Here is a 20961-nt window from a genome sequence, read left to right on the forward strand (position 1 = left end):
TTGCTAACAGGTGATTATTTCACACAGCAGTATACAAACATGTGAAAGGTAAGATACACATATATTTTGACTAAAACAATCATAAAATGGAAAGGCGGAAAAGAAAACAGAAAGATAGTAAGATATTATCCTTCTGCTTATTTGCTTGTCAATGCCATCCAGTGTGCTCAGTCCCGGTACCTTTTTTGAAGCATGTCTCTTTGACATGAAGTTGATGACGTGATGACATAAGCCATTTTGAACATAACCATTACAGAGACTAGCAGCAGAAACAGCTGATTCCCAGAGCTGCAATTGACCCTAGCCTAGAAGTAGAATGAGGTAGCCCTGCTTAACTTCCTTGGCTTCTAGGCACTTTGCCTAGCAGAGAAAGTAAAAACCTTGAAGTGGGTAATGGAAGCAGGGGGAGGGAACACAAAAGGATAGACAAGACGTTTTTTCTCAAAGCCAGAATAATTTACAACAGTTTTAACAAATGAAGCAATTACAGACCCCTATCAAGCCTTCTGCACTAACTTCAGACTTGATGAAAAAAGGAAAAATATTCTAAGTGTTTTATATACCACAATTGTTTTTCCTGATAAATCGTCAGCCCTGCTTTCTTTCTGTGAAGTTTTTAATATATGAAATTTATACTATAGGTCAAAATGATTTATTTATCCCATCCAATTGCTCTTCTTTCTACATCACCAAAAGTGTAATTGCCAGCTAATAAAAAGAGTACACATAAAGGCTGCCAAGCTCAAAAGAATTAAAAATAACTTCAGTTTTATGTCTCTCACAATGTACTTAATTTAGACGATTTGTGGAAAGGCAAAACAAACAAGCAAATAAACATTCCATTAAATGATATATGAAAGTAAGATATGACATATGAAAAAGCAAAGAAAATAAAGCACTAGAGGAGGAGGCAGCAATTTGTGTCACCTTAACTGGTCAAAGAATAGGACACAGTCAAAAAGCCAGCTAGCACTTGATGACTTAGGTTAGATCTTCCTTGTCGGAGAGAACCTGAACCCACCTCTCCCACCTGCAAGAGAGATTTTACATCTGCCTTACAAGATGCTATTTTGGCTTGTGGCACTCACTATTTTATTTTCATGCCTCCAGTATTTTCAGCAATTAAAAAACTGTGGGTCAGGCACTGGAAATCAAAGCAGCCAAAACTAGACTAGAAAATCTTTTCTTCTTGCCTGCTCTCTGTCTTTCCTTTTGACATTGTGAAGTGTGCAACAGCTCCCATAAGACTGTGGGAGCTGTTGGAGAGACAGTGGGCCTCAGTTCCCACCTATTTTATATTTCTCTGGAATAACAATTTAACTCACTGTCTCCCATCTGAGTAACAGTCAGAACCTATGTGCAGTTCATTAACTACTAACACCTGAGAATACCTCATTCTAAAATTCTCCAGAAGTGCCCAATAAAGACACTTTGGATGTGCAAGATGACAGCTGAAGTTGCTTCAAACAGGTAACAGACTCCAACTGTCTCCATACTGAAAGTAGACTGGCAAGATCTTGCTTATGCAGGGGATGGGGCAACCATTTTTGAGAACTTAAGTCAATAAATATTTTTTCAGAGGACATTATTTAATCAGTGTGTCCAAATTGGATGAAAAAATCAAAACAAGTGATGCTGACAGCAAAAGAACAACAAAAAAAAAATTGCCGAATTTCCAATTGCTGGATCACAGCGGGCATTGCAGACACATTTCCAAATATTGGTATGCTTCTCAGCGCTCAGTAAACTCAGGAGAGTAATTAAAAGCAAACTCTTTACCAACATTCATCAGACACTGATCATGACACGCTGAATGCTACAGATATCCAAGAAAATTTGGTGTTGCTTTTGAGGAATATTAGAATCCTCTGAGGACCTATTACAAAACAAACAAACAAAAAAGGACCACACAACTATCTTGTTGGCATTATTTTTTCTGGCAGTGTTAGTCCAGGCTACCCACACCTCTTTACTTGGTAACCAGGATTTGCTTTTCAATTTCAGAACAACTGATTTTTTCCAGTGTCTTTGCAGGTCTCAGTCTTCCATGAAGCACTGATTTTCAGCTTCTCCAAGTGTTTAGTTGTCATGAAAATGTTTTGAAAGATTGTGCCAGTATCAGTGGAGAACTTGTATCTCCTATGTGCACAGCTAGCCTTACCTTTTACTAATTACAAAAAACTTTGGAGACAGAGTGGTATCAACCTCTAAAAGCCCACACAGCTGCCATGCTTGCCACAGAGTTGTGTTGAGATTTGAACTTTGTACAGAAGATACATATTTCAGGTGGAAAAACCCCTCCCATGCCTTATACCTTATACTTGACAATGTAGAAAACTTGAGCTATGACAATTAGTTGGAATATCTTGACTGTATTAAGTTGCACAGTGCACATAATATGCAAACTTATTTTACATGATGAACTGGAATGCTGACAGAGGAAGCATAGTATAATTGTCCCTCAGTTTTCTTGGAGACCTTAGCAAGACCCTTTACTGGTAGAGCTCACAATCAGGTATGCAACGATAAAATGTAATTCCTTCTCTTCTACTACAGCCTCATTTTTCTTGACTCTAGGCATCTCCTGATAATGACAAGAATTATTTGCTAAAAAAAATATGATTCACTGACCTGCTCTTATGGAATACGTACTGCAAATCCAAAATAATTTACAATACAAGAGTATTTCCCTGGCAAACATTTATTACTGTGGACTTTGTTCACATATTATCAACATCAGGCACAGTGACTCCTCTGTGAGCCAGTATTGTGCTGACCACAGAAACATACAAATAGGGCTATTTAGTATTTGTAGACAGTAGCTTAAAAAAAGACAATGTTTCAAATTGGGCTTAAATGAGAAAAAAAACTTAAAGCAGTAAGAATACTTAGCTGCTTTTGTGTGTGACTTGTAACAGATTATTACCTCTCACTCTGTGAGTAAAGTACGGAATCAAACACAACAAATATCTGTCCCAAATATGAAGCTTACATAGAAAAGGTGAAGTTTGATTCTGTTATGAATTGTGACTACCTAATACTTCATTTTGTAAAAGTTGGTCTTATTTTTTTTAAATATGAACACCTTTTTCTAAATCAGTTATTTAAATGCATTCTATAGAAGCTTAAAGCTCTCAGTTTAAAGAACTCAGTATTGGATGAATAATTTAAACGGTACTTTCTGTGTCATTGATGGAGATAAAGTGATACAGAGGTAAACTATCGTATGACTAATTTTACTTCCCGTGACACTAGAATAATGAAAAAATTTTCTAATTTATCCCCAGTAGCACTTCCCTTTTGTGTGCTAAATTTCACATATAATTACAGACATTCATTCACAGCTTGACAGAACTTTTCTAGATCATGACTAAATATCTTATGCCTTCCCATTAATATAATGTTCAGTTCTCCTCCATTACTCCAGATTCTTCCTTAAAATTTATTTGTGTGTAGTATCTAAAGCAGCCATTTGCATTGCTGTGGTTTCCAGCCTTCATGAATGTCTCAGCAAAAAAAATTACAGAAGATATTCCCACATATGGGGAAACACTCTTTATCAGGGAGTGTAGTGAGAGGACAAGGGGTAACAGCAGATTTAGATTAGATATTAGGAAAAAATTTTTCACTGTGAGGGTGATGAGGCACTGGAACAGGTTGCCCAGTGAAGTTGTGGGTGCCCCATCCCTGGAGGTGTTCAAGGCCAGGCTGGACGAGGCTTTGAGCAACCTGGTCTAGTGGAGGGTGTCCCTGCCCATGGCAGCGGGGTTGGAACTTGATGATCTTTAAGGTCCTTTCCAACCCAAACCATTCTATGATTCTATGATAATTATGAATGTTAGTCTAAAGCACTGCTCCCAGGTGCTCTAAAAATATTTTGTACAAGAATCTCCCTTGGCAGAGGCACTTCTTTTGTCATGTGCAACAGGACATTTAGAACAACTTTAATTGTATTTACAAAGTGCCTAACATTTTAAGCCTTTAGAAATATTGGCCACTGATTTATCTACACATTGTGAATGAAGACCAGGTATATCTACAAATATTCCAAACTCCAGAGCCAACAATGCTTTACTTAGGCTTCTGAATTTATTTTATCTAGTAAAAAATTTACTTTCAGATAGATAATAGTGGCAACACAGATAGTCATCCCCTTCCCCTCCTATCCTTCCCTCCACCTCTATTGAGTTGCTTTTTGATGCTTTCTCTAGACCACAAAAAAGCTATAGTGAAAGTTTTTAATTTCAAGGACTTACTTCAGAAGTGAATTTTCATCTTTTAATTCAGTTGACTGTTTCTTCTTCCTTAGAACATATTCATTTAAAAATGAATTTATAATATTAATTGCAGATATTTGTTTACAGACACTCATTACAATGCTGTGTGAATTAGCATACTTTTAACCATTAAATCAGCACATCTGAGTTCAATGGCACCTGTTAATAAAGAAACTTAATAACAAGACATGCTTAGGTAAACAGCTCTCCACAAACTGTTTACATCCACATCAGCAACAGAAACTAATCTTACAGAAACTACATTAAAAAGGATCATGAATATAGACAACCTATTAGTCACACTATCTGAAGAGAATCTGAAGGAAATTAAATACCAAAACTCAATCCTGCTAGCACTGGGAAATGCAACGTGTGCTGTCTTTTTATTAGGGAGAGTCATTCAACAGGAGGGCATTCTCTGCTTCCATTCATGTCCTTATTCCTGCTTCTGATCAAAGCAGGCCCCTGGCTCCTGTGTCTTAATTTCTCACTTCCTGTCTTTTAGTGAAGCAGCGGTTGAGTGGTGACAGATATTCCCATCATTTTTATTGAAAACTAAAAGCATCTGCATGAATTAGGAAATAAAGACAAATATATATGCAAGATAGGCCGTAGGCAGAATGATACTATAGACAGTCTGCAGTCATAAAGTAGTCAGGTTCTAATAATACAAAGACTGTTTAAAAATTTATAAAGTTTTAAAAGGTGCTAAATGAGTTTAGGAACATTAACAATTTTCAAATATTTTAGGAGGGCTTCTGAAGCTAAAACCCATAAGCATTTTCAGAATCTCTCTCCCTAAATTATTCAGTCTTAACATAATATTAACATCAGTTTGTTACTTAACAGACAAGTGGCACAGTCTGTTACTATTCCAGTATGTCTATCTCCACTTATTGTGTTTTAAAGGTATGTCTCTCTCCAGTTATTGTGTTTTAAGGAAGATCCTTGAGTTTTAGTTTTTAAATAATTTTGAGTTTTTAACTTTTTTTTTGGTTTTTTTTTGTTTGTTTGTTTGTTTTTGGTTTTAGTCTTTAATCAAGTCTTTAACTTATTCTTTTGTTATGCTATTTTTATTTATTACCCTACTTACCAACTGGAAACAAGAGCTCTGTTACAAATTTCCACCCTGGATACAAACCTGCTATTGCTAATGAACTTCCAAAGCCACATTTCATCCAGATGTGGATTCACAGATCACAGTACTTCTTTGGGCTTTTGTATTGAGACATATGTAAATAGCCAGTTCTCTAATAACAAGTGAAACTGGTTACAAAGAAGCACTCGGAAAAGGTCATGGAAAGAGGATAGATCCTCTGCCAAACCAATTATTCACACCATCTAAAGGCTTATCAATTAGAAATAAAATGCCGTTATTCTTTGCTTAAATTTTTAACTAAGCAGGTTTCCTTATAGAAACATAGAATCAACCCATTCTATGATTCTATGTTTCTATAAGGAAACCTGCTTAGTTAAAAATTTAAGCAAAGAAACTTTCTCAGAAAGAGATGCTCAGACTCAAAGTCTATACTCAATGTATAGAGATTTTTTTTTTCTCTTTTAAAAAGTAACTCAGAAAAAGAGGTGTAAACAACAACCGCACAGGGTGAGGCATGGAGGTACACTAGAATGAACAGTGAGAGAACTGATCAGCTGCAACCGTCTGTGTTTGGCCAGCTGGAGAGCAAGAAATGGCCCATGGTGGGACATAACTCTGGTGCATGCCTTTCATCTTCTCTCTGCCTCCTGACAGCAGCACTCCTCATGATCCTGGGAACCAGCAGCATCCCCTTGAAGCCAAATGAGGCAGTGGGGAGACATTCTGTTGCCGTGACTGTCTTGCACTACACTACCTCCCTTCCAGGGACAATCTATCTTCCTGTAGTTCAAACAAACTTCTCTAGGAGAGAAAAGTAATTGTGAAGTGTGAGTCAGAAGCTGGCTGCCAAAACAGCAGGTAACCAATTTTCTCCCTACAGTGTGTCTGGTAGATTAAGGAGACATTAGATGTTCCAGAGCTCCTCAACAGAAGCCTACTACTGAGAGCTGCAGCCTTCAACTGTGCTTTCCAATTGTGAAAATGAAATATATTTGAAGAGAGCCTGGAGAAGTTAATGTCTCTGTTTACCATTCCATTGCTCTTTTTTTCATACAGGCACAGCACAACTTTGAGAAAAATACTGTTCCCCTCAGCGTGCTTGCAGGAACTCAGTTTGATACGTTGTTCCCCCTGAGTTAGCTCTGGTGTGGGCTGCCAGCTGACATCCATCAGCTGATCAGCACTACCTTGTTGTCTTCCACATAGGACTCCTGGCTCACCTCTCATACTGAAACCTCAGCTCAGCAGAAGTGGCAGCTTTCCCTCTCCTTGTCCTGGAGATGTGAGGTGGTGAATCCTGGAAGGTGCAGGGATGTTGCAAGCAGTGAACCGCTGCCTCCCAGAAAGCCTCTGAGAGGCAGCCACTACTGGTTTGTATTTCATACAGAAGCTGGCTTCCTGCTCCTGTTCTCTTTCCCATCTCCTACGCATTGCTGGCACACTGCTCACCTTGGACACTGGGAGAAGGGAATGCTGTTCATTTGAAGGAAATAAGCCATTTCTGTACACCCATCTTTTCTAGCTGACAATTTCTGTCTGCGTGTGTTAACCACTGATCATCTTTTCTAGCTAATGGTGCCAGTAAACGTAGGCAAGAACAGCCCACACCCTTAGAGGCGTAATTCAGAAGTCAAAGCAAGATAAAGGTTTGTCTTCTTTTCCTGACTTTATGAATCTCTGCAGAGGTTTACAAGTGTCCAAATGCATTTCAACTAAATGTGTTGATGGCAGAAATGTTATACCGAAGTTGCGTTTTATTCACAGAGATTAACATTCAGATTTCAATGCTGCTAAGAAATTAAGTGCAGTCAGTGTTAATGAGAACCACTTTTTGTTCCTAAAAGGTTTACCAGCCAAATAATTGTATTCTACTTATATGTTATCTTGTTTTTTTTTCATACTAAAGATTAAACCAAATAAAACCAAGATCAATAGACTTATGACTATTGATAAATGGCCCTATCAAAAGACTACAATATAGATATGTTCAGATTTGAAGGCTGACTCCTAAAACCATAAAAGAATTTTAAATACTGGAGGCATTCTGAAGTCAGTGGAAATTATAGAAACATAAAGATGATGTCCTGGCATGAAAAGTCAGGCTCTCAGAGTCACCAGTCTCAGAGTCATGAAAAGTCAAGCTCTCAGGATCTCAGTCACCATCTAAAGATGATCTGTCAGTTTTTTTCTCTCACAGCTCTAAGTGAGGGATGGAGGTGGTTCTGGCTGCTGTTAGATTTTGACCACCACCCTGAGCTGGATGCTTCCTAGTCAGAACAGCTGTCAGAACAGCTTACCAGTTCCCACACAGAGACGGACATTTTTGTTAGTAGGAGGTCTGGGACACATAGCTTGACAAGAATCAAAAATAATTTGAGGCTTCAGGGAAAATATCAGCAACAGATCTCCCACCTCAACAGTACAAAGAAATGTTTTAAAATAGTGCTTCCCTGTGAAGACAGAGAACGAGAGAAGAAATTGGAGAAAATTTCCCCTCTCTCTCCAGCCATTCAAAATAGGGTGTTCTTTTTCTGTTTTGATTTGCTGACAATCTTGGAGAAGAATAATACTGGAGGAACACATGGAGCAAAAGAATGAAGGAGGTGAGACGGAGGAGGAGGACACAGCTCCTCTCTGCTAACTAACTGTGAGCCATTCACATACCCTGGGAAGACATTAACATGTCTCTGTAGGTGTTGCTCACAGGGTTATGACAGTGTCATGCTTTGAGGGTCTGAGCAGAAAGCTCGCCTCCACAAGCACAGGGTTGACAGGATCCGGGGGGGAATGTTCCCCCATTGAGCATGTGAGGGAAGGACAGTCACTCTACATGACAGCACTGATCTCAGCAGGCTGCCCAAAGTGCAGCTAAGAAAACATCCTGTGCATAGGATATCAGAAAGCAAACTGACCTTATTCCACTTATATGACATTCAAAGAGCAAGTAAGACAAACAAATACAACTAGGTGAGGAGGATTTATATTTTGCAGCAGGGGATCAATCTTATCCCCTCTCCCTAATGACAGTAGAGGGGAGTGGAGCAGAAACTGATACTGTTCTCAAACCAGGAAGAAAAAAAAATATTTTAAATACAATTTTCATTTTCAACTCCTCCCACCAAGCCCCCTCCTGCACCTCCCTTCACTTAATATGCTGATACTGTATGACCAAAATTTGAGTGACTGAGTTTGAATCAAAAGTTCAGGGTCTGTTCTAGCTCTAGTAAATATAAACTTTGCATCAGGAAAATAGTCTGTAACCGGAATCCTTTGCACTACTTCATGTCTTTAAGGTTGTAAGAAAAAATAATAAGAATACATGAAATGCCATGAGTATGTTCTTTCATCTACATATGAGCATTCCTCTTAAAATACCATTTACTGAAAATTAACATGACTTTCTAAAGGCTGATGCCAAAAAATATTGAACTTATATCTATATTTTACTACCAGTGCAGCAAAAGTTAAAATAAGTTTCTCTGCCTGATGCAGGAATTGAGGAACAACTTCCTACACCACATTAATTGTTATAAACCCATAATGACAAGTATGTCATTCATTAATTTTTCAGTATTCTATCTGAAATAAAGGAAGAGAAGGCTGTCAAATTAAATCAAACTAGGATAAGGCAACTTTGAATTCATTATAGCTTCTAGATACCAGGTATGCTGCTGGAAAGCACACTTTTGTACTCATTGGTATATACATGTATCATAACCATTACGATACATCACCCATTATAAGAAAATACCATAAGACCATCGAAAAGTGAGAAGCCAGAATCAGGGCTGAGACTGTACTTGTATCCTTTGCTAACCTAGTACAAAATGAACAGACTGATATTTAAAAAAAAAAACAAAAAAACCAAAAAACCCCAAAAAAACCCAAAAACCACAAACAAACAAAAACAGAAACAAAACAAAAAAACTCCCAAAACCTAAAAAACAACCAACCAAACAAAAAAATCCCAAAACACTTTTTCTGACTTTCTGCCCTAGTTTCAGATGAGACAGAGTTAATTTCTTCATAGTAGCTAGTGTGAGGCTCTGTTTTGGATTTGTGCTGAGAAGTCTGATAACACACTGATGTTGATAGTTGCTGCCAGGGCAGCCAAGGACTTTTCAGCATCTCTGCTCTGCCAGTGTCTGCAGGTGCAGGAGAAGCTGGGAGGGAGCACAGCCCCAATTACTAGCCTAGGATTCGACCTCAGGTTTAGGATTGAGACCCAAATTGGCCAATGGTCTATTCTATATCATGCGTATCATGGCCAGTATATAGGTGAGGCTCTGTCCAGAAGTCCTCTCTGAGCTCAGGGTAGTCTCCCTCTGGGTCTCCCCTCTCTCAGGGTCGCGTCAGCGTCTCGGACACTCAGGCTCTTATCTCTTTTCTGGGATTGCATTTTCAGGACTGGCCCTGTTCCAGGATTGTTAGCCGGGAAAGAGCTGTGCCTTGGTCATCAGGTGGTGAGCAGTATCACTGTGTATCACTCATTTGTATATTTGTATATATTACTATTATCATTTTGATCATAATAAGGGAGGAGAGTGAGCAAGCAGTTGTGTGGTGTTTGCCAGACAGGGGTTTAAAACCATGTCGCTTGGCTTCCTACACATCACAATGCCAGCTTGCCATGGGACAGTTAACGAACATCTGGGGAAAGACAACCCTGACCATGGCAGGGGAGTTGAACTATATGATCTTTAGAGGTCCCTTGCAACCCAAAACAGTCTGACTCTGTGAACACTATGACATTTTCCTTAATTATTGTTGTTTGCTACTTTGTTTTTACTGTTTTGTTGTTGGTTTGCTGTTTCTGCCTTTCCTGGAAGTAAAAAAATTTTTTATATAAAAGACAACCACATGCACCTTTATGTTTCATATTTATTTCTTCCATGTTGTACTGCTTTTTTAGCAGTAGTGTCAAGAGCTCAGTGAAGGAAGAAGTTCATTTTCTAGTGACATCAGGAAGGCACTAGGACTACTTCAGTTTCCTTTAGGTAATCTATTTCAGTCCTAGCGAATAAAATTTATCATAGTGAGGTAGGTTACAGACTGGTTAGAGTCCAACATTAAAATGATTTGAACTCCAGTGTATTAATATAAGAAAACTTAATCAACCCTTCAAGGATCCAAGAAAATATATGGTTATTTCTAATCAAGCTATGATAGACATAGTTCTGAAAAGGGAAGGTGCTTATATTTCTTATTGTTTGACCCTGTCACATGCAGAGACCTGATCAGTACCTACACCCTGTTCCCCAGGAGCCTTCTGTTAAATATCTGGGATGACACCGTTCCTGCCTAGAAATGCAAACAACCTAAGTCAAACATAACAAGGGGGAGTAAAAAATTACCAGAGCAGACAGAGGCCCTGTCATTAGTATTCAAAACAGGGATTTGCCTCCTGTACCCCTGCATGACAAAGATTGCACAGCAGCAGCCAAAAGAGTGAGCTGACATTACATTATTTTTATAATAGCATGGCCTATTTCTTAAAAACTACTCTTACCAGGGTACAGTGTTAATAAAAACACTCAGTTCCTCATAAGACATGTTAATATGGAATCATGTTAATATGAGGGAACTTGCCCACGTCATGCAACTATTTTCTCTGTTATATCAGAGTTTCAGAAGGTATCGTGATCTTAAAACTATGCCTTTACTCTTTTCTGAATCACTAAGTTAGAGGAGGCTTTGGGATCAGCAGCAACATTATTTTTCTGAAAACCAGTCCACTAAAAACAGACCAGATGCAGTCAGAAAGCTCCAAGGATCATTGGGAGTAGCATTGTGGCTTGATGGACTCAGCACCCAATAATCACCCAGAGGAAGATGGCAGAGTTTCAACAGGCGCTACTGCAGCCCTGAGGCAGTACTAGCAGCCTAGGGCTGCTCCCAATGCACATATGCAACTTGCCAATTAAAAGCTGTTTTCACTCTTAATCCCCTCAGAAGTCTTCTTCTCAGGAAGAAAAAATATCATTTCTAATTAAGTGTGAACAGATTTAAAATTAATAATACACTAAAATAAAATTTGAATTAGAGCATTTAATAGTAGTGTTTTCTTTCATATTGTATGGGAAACTTTCAAGACCTGCTTGTGCACCAGACATTATTATTAGACATGACTTAACCTTGATCTTTTAACGCAACAAAAGGTCTTGGTATGGAAGCAGACTCCTTGACATAATGCAATGAAAGGGGTTTAGTTTCTCATAATGTTCCAACAAACCAGTAAACCCTGCAAATGGATTATAATTTAGGATGTTTTCTCTTGATCTAGAACACAATTTTTTAGTAAATAGCTGTTTTCCAAACCACACAAAAAATCTTTAAAATTAATACATGATGGAGTTTTAATATCTTTCTTTTTATGCTGTCTATGATTATGTTTGCTTTTCATATTTCAACATTTCAACATTTTATTTCAAAACACAGTATTTTTAAAAGTTTCCCTGAACATGCATTTCTACCTATTTTAAGAAAAAAAAATCAACTTAAAAAGGAAAAACCTTTAAAACAGCCTAAATTGCCAAACAGATAATGTCTGAATAAAAGAAAACTCTAATAGCTACATTTGTTATTACAGAGGTTCTTTTGCTGGGATTGAAAAAGTAAAACACTAGTACAAGCACTGGCACCAAGTCAGTATCCTCTGAAGATAGCTTGACTCAGAAACAAGCTGAAATCACTGTGATGAAATTGCAGTGAGGAAATAAGGCCAAAACCCCTTTATCTCGCTCTCTACTGATAACAATAGAAGTTGTTATTTATCTGGGGGTTTAGCGCAAATAACTATTTTTTAAAAATATTTCCCTTCAACATTGTTAATTACTGTAACTACTCCTCTAACCATTATTCAGTTTACAAGAATTGTTCCTGCCACCAAAATAAACTGTCACTTAATTGGGCAATGAAAAAAATCACAGCACCGTATGTCTTTTAGCAGCTGGACAGCAAAGAAGTGATAGGGTTGCAATTGTGTGTGCCTATCGCTTTATCAATCTCACACACAGCAACGAATGTCCTCATAAAGAGGAAAGGACGCACAAGTGTATTAGGAAAAACCTGTTAAGCAAATCACTGCTCTGTCACTTGTCCTGTAGATTCATGGCATTTGGAGATGTATCGGAGCCATTTGGCTGAGGAATGGTTACTCCATTACTCCAGACAGATCAGCTGTGCAAATCCTATCTGTAGCTATCTTACCTGGAGACTGTGTGATCTGTGCTTTCTAACAAAGTCATATTGAATCCTCCTGGCTTTATATTCACTGTTTTTATTTTGAATGAACTTAGAATTGTGTGGAAATGTAGAGAGACATGATCTCATTACCCTCAGGCTGTCTTTCAGATTCACCAGGGTTTCAGCTGAACAGTGGAGGTGTTTCTTCCAAACCAACACAGAAGGATGTAAATACACCTTACAGTGAGCACGCTTCTGAGAAAAACAGCCTCCTCCGAGCCGCTCCGTTGCTTGCTGCTGTGAGCAGGGTGTGGGGCAGGACCCTGTGGCAGGATGCTGCCTCTGTCGGAGCAGCAGCTCAACCCAGCCAGCCTAGCCAGCTTCTCAGATTGTGCGCCACTTCCAAATCAGTTTCCTAAGCCACAGACAAATCTTGAAACAACACAAAGACCATCTGCACTGTGTCAGTGTTTTTGTGTGAAGTGAGGTGAGGAAGGGAGGTCAATGCTGCCTGCTCCCAGACCGATCTTCCTCTTCCTATGGTAGGAAGCTCCAGGAGAACCTGAAGGCACACCAGCCCAGCCTGGTGCCTCTTCAGAGTCCCATGCACCAAGTCCAGGCCTTAGAGGTTCAGCATTTTCACAAAAAGCCTGCAAGCTCACAAACAATATTCATTGTCAGTTCCACTGAGATGGATATAGCCTGGCCAGAGAGTGGACCCAGTCACAATATAATGATATGCCAAGGATACCTCTGGGCAACCTCATCTAGTGGAAGATGTCCCTGCTTGCTGCAGGGGGGTTGGACTAGATGACCTCCACAGTTCCTTCCAACTCAGACTATTCTATGATTCTATGATATCTGAGCTGCCACTGCCCTTGCCAGAGCCCTCTAATCTAACCAAGGGATGGCTCCTTTGAGAGCTTCATGATTTGGTACGTTTTGCTAGCACTGTATTTTTATCCCTGTGGAAGGAACAATGCAAAAATAAATGTCAATGAGGGGAAAAAATAGGATAGATAAAGGTAAGGACAATTTTTCTCTTCAATTATTTGAATAACACGGAGATTTAACATTCTGGCCTCAGTTACTGCCTACAAATTCCTGTTTGGGAAAAAAAAAAAAAAGGCCAATACCAAATTTTTGGAAATATTTTTCATTTCAATCCCCTTATCTCCAAATTATTGTCTGTTTCACACAGAAAATCTATTTCTGGCCTTCCCAGCCTTTGTACAATCTGCTGCTTCCCTTTTACCATGGTTGTTTTACTCCTTTCTAGACAAAATTCTTAGGAGCAACCAACGACTGAATTATGGAGGAACTAGTCAAATCTGCACTTACCCTTCCTGCTCCCAAACTACCATGATGGCTCATCTGTCTGACTGTGTTAGCTGTTGTTTCAGAAATATAATATTAAAGCTACAGGTATTTGGCATTTATTTTTAGCAAAATTTTATAATTTAGACACAAATACAATAGTGGTAATTTTTCAAAGGCAATAACTTGGCACTAAGAAATTGTATGTATTGATTGTCTGACACTAAACATTTTGAATCTTAGACTATTAGCACAAGAGAACCATAAAACCCTGACGCTTTCATTGTTCTGCAAAAACTGTTTCATCTTAGCAAGACTATTACACGTACCCAGCAGATTTCAACTCAGTTAAGACACTAAAAATGCCCAATTATCTTAAGAAAAACTGTTTTCCAAGTATATACTGAAATGATTGCCACAAAGGCTATGCCATTATGTCATGAAAAAGAATAGCATCAAATATGTACTAATGAAAAATATTTTTGTGAAACATTTTAAATCCACTACCACCTTCAAGACAAACATTCATGTATTGTTCCACAAAATTCTCTCAGTTAGAAAGTAACTCATCCCACAAATGAAGTCAGTAAAAATGTCATTGGATCCTATTAAAGCTGAAAACAAGTACCTGAAATCTTAACCCTAAACCAGTAATAAATTCAAACCCCAACACCAGAGTGTTCAATGCAAATGCTCTTAAATTTAGAAGAAGTCAAATTGATATCCATATGTATATTTTTGGCACCAGTGCTTTTTTGAGCTTGCTGTAGGAGTATTTCCAGCTTCATTTCAGTTCCTTAGTTCAGACCATGTCCTATTTCCCAGCCAGTTCTGTTATTATATTTAGTATTCTGGCCAGAGCAGCAACACAGAAATCTTCCTTTCTTTTTTCTTTCTTTTCCTTTTAATGAGAACATTTTCTTTAAGAATGAATATAATTAATAGCATTATCAAAATCTTTCCTTCCTAGTGTGTTACATATTCATTTAGTTTTCAAATGGTGTGTCTGATGCTGTAAGTGATTGCTTCTCAGCACTTCTCTTTGCCCTAGACCTAGTAATTGGAGATGACATGACATATCCCTAGCAGCATCAACAGGGTGCATCATTGCATCCATTCTACTCTTTTGACAACCCACTAAATCTGAAGCATATCATAAAATAATGGCTTCCTCTTCAAACACAATTTTGCAAAAATTATACTGCATGTCTGTGAGGAAAGGCAAACGCAAACCAGTTCCTGTCTTGCACAAGCACCTGGGCAAATACAGTGTGACAAGTGTTCAGAGGGCCAGTAATATACCAGCATGACAGGGGTAAAATGGTGTTATGATCCTGAACAGATTTACAATTAGTGTCAGGATACTGACTGGCAGCAGGCCAGCAAAGTGCACCATTTTATATGATATGGTAGCCATATACTGGCCTTGTTCTATGTGCTGTTTGGAGAGGTGCTGTTACAGGAACTAGTGCACACAGATCTTTGCTCAAACCAATAGCTAGATGACAATTTTAGTGCAAACGAACAAAAGGTTGAAGAATACATTATTAAATCTAATACAGACCTATCATGACACTGTTCTGACCTATGTTTCCCTTTATGTACTAAAATAAAAGACATAATTTCATATATCCCAGGTCTCATTAACCCTTTAGCAAGTGGAATTCAATCCAGTATCATTTGGACTTACTATACCTCACTAAACTGTTGGCAGTGTCAGGATCTTGTGCTGTTACTGTACCAACAGCAGTCCCGATCTTTGCATTTTCATAAACTTCCATGATGTAGGAAGGCATAGTGAAGAGCGGAGGTTCATCCACATCACCAACAATGATCTTCAACATTGTTACATCTTTGAATGGTCCCAGGTGCGAAAAGCGGAAATCAAGGTGAGTATTTGCTCCTTCTATATTAAGTGTATATGATTTCTTTTTTTCATAGTTGAGCGGCTGTTGGCAGAAAAAAGATTTATAAATACCATTCTGTGTTTCAGTTTAGCCTGCTAGCAAGCTAACTTCCAGTTAACTTAAACCACATTTCTTCATATTACTGGAAAGGGACAATATTCTGTGATAACTCTGGCAGCCACTGCCCTACCTTGTAAGTAGAAGGATACGTATGAAGAAGGGCAGATGAAGATTTTATCTACAGCAGAATTGTGGACAAGGTACCAGTTTTGGAAAAGCTCAAGTGTTTAGAATGAGTGTCAGATTCTTCTGTGACAATGTAAATTCTCCACATTTTATCACCTTTCAATCTTTATTGGTCAATGCCAAATACTGAAAAAGGTAGAGACTGATGTATCCCTAATTAAATTAACTTCATATCTTTAATTAACAGGTTTAATAGACAGTGTTAGGAAAACTAAAATTCCTTTGGGCATCTCTTCCCTTAAATCAACTGAAAAAAGCAACTCCTTGCAGGAAAACACTCAGTTATCATAAGACACAGGAACTTAAATGTGTAAGAATAGCCTAAACATGTGCTTGTTTCCTTTTCCAATCAAGAAGGGTGCATCCCTGTATTGCAGATCATTCTCTTTTAAATTCTTCACCAGCAATGAGAGAGACAACTCTTCAGCCTGTCTCATCACATACCGCTGTGCTGCACATGGATTAGGCAGTCATAAATGGGAAGAAAGTCTGCAGCTGGGGACGTGCCTTCTGCTAGGCCTAATGTTCCAATAAAACACAATAGAAGGCACATCCCCAGCTGTACCACCAGAAGCGCCACTGCCACTTGAATATTGCCCTATTATTAAAATCAATAGATTCCTACTAGGAATCCTACATCTCTACTAGGAAGGAGGAAGCTGTGGCTCTGACTCATATATCACACAGTATGGATACTCTCTTTCTTAGGCATCCCATTTCTAGCTTGCTATCTACACGTGTGAAAATTTCACCTCACTAGTTCAGATGGTTTTCAGATTATTGTGAACTAATTTTACTGACTTGATATACTTATTTTAACCCTACATTAGCATGCTATTACACTGTCTTATGCAAGATATAAGATAAACATGACACACTCAATGCTCAACTCTTGAAGTGTCAGCTAGTTATGTAGTAGAGGGGGCTAAAAGGGTATTTAACTTAAAAGCATGCAAGTAATGAAGTGCCATGAGAAGATACAGAATTAAGCAATGTTTTTACCGGAAGCCACGTTTAAATGACCACAACTATTTTGAGTTGGTTTCTTCAGTATCACTAACATAACTGTCTACCTTTCATAGAAAGCCCACTGAGAACTTCATGAGAGAGGCTATTTTTTCAATATCTTGTCTGTTAGTTCTAATTACTGAAATGGCTTTTAAAAATACCAGTTCAGTTAAATATCTTAAGAAATTTATTTTAACCTCATAATCAATGGCAAAAGATGTATTATTTGTTGTACTGCAAAATCCTTATTTACCCTAGTTTATAGTATAACTACCTTTTTCTTTATTTTCCAGGGAAAATTAAATTTATAAATGAAGAACTGCCAGTCTCTTCCGAACCCTTTGGCAATCTCAGCATGTGTTCACTTTCCAGGTAAGGTCCAAGCCAGTCCCTCAGTCCAGAATTATACTATACTGACTATAGGGGCTGCCTGTAATGATGACAATAAGGTCAATAGGAGAAAAACCTGACAGAGCTACCACCCAATGAGGCACTTAGGACTGAAGCTCTTTAAACACAGAAGTATCAAGGAGAATCCCTGTTTTTTTTTTTTTTGGTTTTTTTGGTTTTTTTTTTTTTACCTTTATCAGTATGCGTCTGCACTTCCATAAAGTTAGGCAAGTTTCTGGGAGACAAGGAAACCCAAGAGGACATAAAGCATGTAGAGTGGTAATTTATCTGTTTAACAAAAATATGCCAGACCTTGCAGTCACAGAATAGATTTGAAAGTTTCAGATTGCAATTTTAAAAATGTGTTTCTCTGCAAAAAGCAGTCTTTCTTGATAACACACACCTCAGCACTTACTAGGTTACAAATTTCTGGCTTCAGCCACTTTTTTTAGGTAGGTTAATATTTACTATTACATTGAGCAAAGCAAATAGTTTGTACAGATATGTATACTACCACTAAGTTTCCAACAGTTTCAAAACATAGGCATAACACTAAAAGAAGCTGCATACATGTGGATTTATTTCATAATAGAAATTATTATGATATTATGGCATGGCAGAATTCCACAATGACCAGTATCATTCTGTGTGGACCTGACAGCCTGCCTGAACAGAATTCAGTACAAGTATTCAAGCCTTCAACCAAAGCTAAACTGGTATTTCTTATCATCCCAAAGAGTGGAAACATAGTTCCTAGGGCAAGAAATATGAGGAATTCAATGTGCGATTTGTCAATGTCAGTGTGTATTTTGTAGATAAAATCTACAGTAAACTTGATTCATGACGTATAAGTAAAATAGTTGGTCAGGATTTATATATGATGTATTTTCCTTTGATTTCTCCTTTATGCACTGAAGGACAATTAATTCACTCTCTAGTAGTATAAGACTTTTCTTTTGCTTTCTTGTCTCCCTTTCCTGAATGTCTAAATAAAAATTTTAAAGGCATGGAAATATACCGTAGCCTGATGAATCTATTGCTATACAAAAAAGAGCTATGTATGCTACTCAGATTTAATCCATTCATAACAAAATGCAAGTTTAGTAAATTCTAACTCAGATGTTCATTAATTTACATTTTATTTCTCTTACAGAATGGTTTCAGTTGGAAGAGACCTTAAAGATCATCTAGTTACAACCCCCTGCCATGGGCAGGGACACCTCCCTCTAGACCAGGTTGCTCAAAGCCTCATCCAGCCTGGCCTTGAACACCTCCAGGGATGGGGCATCTACAGCTTCTCTGGCAACCTGTTCCAGTGTCTCACCACCCTCACAGTAAAGAATTTTTTACTTACACCTAATCTAAACCTACCTTCTTTCAGTTTAAAGCCATTACCCCTCGTCCTATCACTACAGTCCCTGAGGGGTCACAATTAGTAACATTTTTTTTTTATTTTCCTTGTCTCTCCTGTGGAGATATAAGGAAATCTACAAGCAAAGCATTTCCTGTGACATTCCACATCTTAGAACAACTCACAAGTTCAGCTGTTACATCACTCACCCTTTTAAATTTGAAAAAATATTTAAAAACTGAAATCTGGTTGCAATTTGACTCTAAAAACTGTATTTTGCTACATTTCTGCTTAAACACTATGTATGTGTTAAAACTGACATTTATCTTACATGTGAAGAACAAATTGGGCCCCCACTTATAGCCTGTCTAATGTTGTGCTAAGAAATTTACTCATAGACTCATCAATTATTTCAGGTAATCTGAGCTGTTTACCAGTAGAAGGTTTTTGTTCTCACCTTTTAAAAACATAATTTACTAATCATAATATTCAGCTTAAAATACCTAAGCTATTCTAACTCAGTAAGAGTTTGGGCATATAAATGACAGTGCAAAATGATTTATATTTACAAAGGAAGTATTTCAATTATCCCATCAGATTCACAATAGGACTCATTGAACTCCAAGTAACCAAACCCAAACATGTGGTTCTGTCCTTTTTGACCACTTGCCCTCTCCAAGAGAAGCAAATAGTAAAATAAATGACTTGTAAAGCCATTCACTTGTAATGTGAACCTAAGTTTAAACCTAAGTTTAAATTCTCCCTCACTTAGCTTACAGATAGGCCTTGAATATCAGTTGCCTATCTCAGTCATTAGTTGTAGCTAGAAAGTAAGAGAGACAGAACTATCTTGTCTCTCTAGGAAACTAGATAATTATTTATAGATTTGCTTAAAACTATCTCAACACTGAAGATCATTAACTCTTCCCTGGAAAGAAAACAAAACATTTAAATTTTAGATGGACCTAAACAGATTTTTTGTTCATATTTCTTATTTTTCAAAAGCACAATGTCTTTCCATGACCATTACCCACATATCTTCAGTATGTATTCACTGGTGATCTTGATTTTCATGTGAAACAGAAAATACTAAATGTAGCTCAAGTAACCAGCCACAAGGCTAACTGAAAATACTGCATTTCATTATACTGCAGTTTGTGTTTCTAGTATCAGACTCCTAAAAAGAATAGCAGAATTTTATGATAAGTAAATAGCTGCTTCCTGAACATTTCCAGCCTCATTATACAAAATAGAAAAGGCATGGTCTGTTCAGAACTTTTTTTTCTGGGAAGCTTGAATGATACTTGTGGACTTGAGGTCAGGAAAGTTCTAGCACACTTCTCCAAAAGTTATAACAAGGGGGAACATGCTGACCAGCCATTCTCTGAAGGATCCAGAGAGTAATGGCTTTCACTGTGCTATTTTGTTTTGGTTTCCTCTAGTCTCGCACTCAAACAAGGAATTGCATGAGGCAAAGGGGAAATCCTTCATGACATTTTGCAATCAACCCTATGTAACAGAATCCTTGAGACCGAAAGGTGCCTCTGCATGGATTGTCAATAGGGGAGATGATGAAACTACCAGACAATTTGGGTCAGCCCAGAATGAGACAGGAAAAGATTCCCTCCAGCACTCACAGACTTTGCATGCCTGTTGGTCAGCCTAGCATGAAGGTGCTGAGAAATTTGACTTTTTTTATCAGAACCTCAAACAAGTAAAGTTTCAAAAGGTTTGAGGAGGAGTTCAGATCTTCAGACACAATAATATATTTACTTCTGGCTTTTCTGATGTGCCTTCCAGAGAAGCATTAGAAAGAGGACAAATAATTCTATTCTACTGTTGTAGAAGGTACTGGCATGTGATATATGAAACAAAATAGAAAAGAAATTCTGTCCTTAGTGGAGATAACCTGTTTTGGGTAGGCTATTAAACTAACTCAGTTTCAAACCCAATTTAAATTAAAAGCAATCACAGCACACAGTATATAAAGTACTTATTAAACTGCATACAAGATCTGAGTAAAAAAAAAAAAAAAAAAAGAGATTTTTTTTGGTACTGTACAAGGGGATATTATAACTTCTCTGAGGAAAGAATGAGAGCGTTCCAGACCAAATTACGTAGCTTTCAGTGCTGAATTTCTGCTCAATTGAAATATAACATTACCTTTATATATTATATATT

The 20961-nt window shown here is 37.8% G+C and overlaps 1 protein-coding gene across 1 annotated transcript in view; it reads right to left on the reverse strand.

Moving 5' to 3' along the window:
- The window catches only part of CDH18 (cadherin 18, type 2), a gene marked incomplete at its 5' end in the record, with an annotated part of 42593 nt that extends 26766 nt beyond the window's left edge, over positions 1–15827 (reverse strand). The window contains one exon of the mRNA XM_010087313.1: positions 15574–15827. Coding sequence (XP_010085615.1) covers positions 15574–15827 — 254 coding nt within the window. The remainder of the gene's footprint in view (positions 1–15573) is intronic.
- Positions 15828–20961: the final 5134 nt, after the last annotated feature.

This window comes from Pterocles gutturalis, unplaced genomic scaffold, assembly GCF_000699245.1.
Source record: "Pterocles gutturalis isolate BGI_N339 unplaced genomic scaffold, ASM69924v1 scaffold5681, whole genome shotgun sequence".
Taxonomy (NCBI): domain Eukaryota; kingdom Metazoa; phylum Chordata; class Aves; order Pterocliformes; family Pteroclidae; genus Pterocles; species Pterocles gutturalis.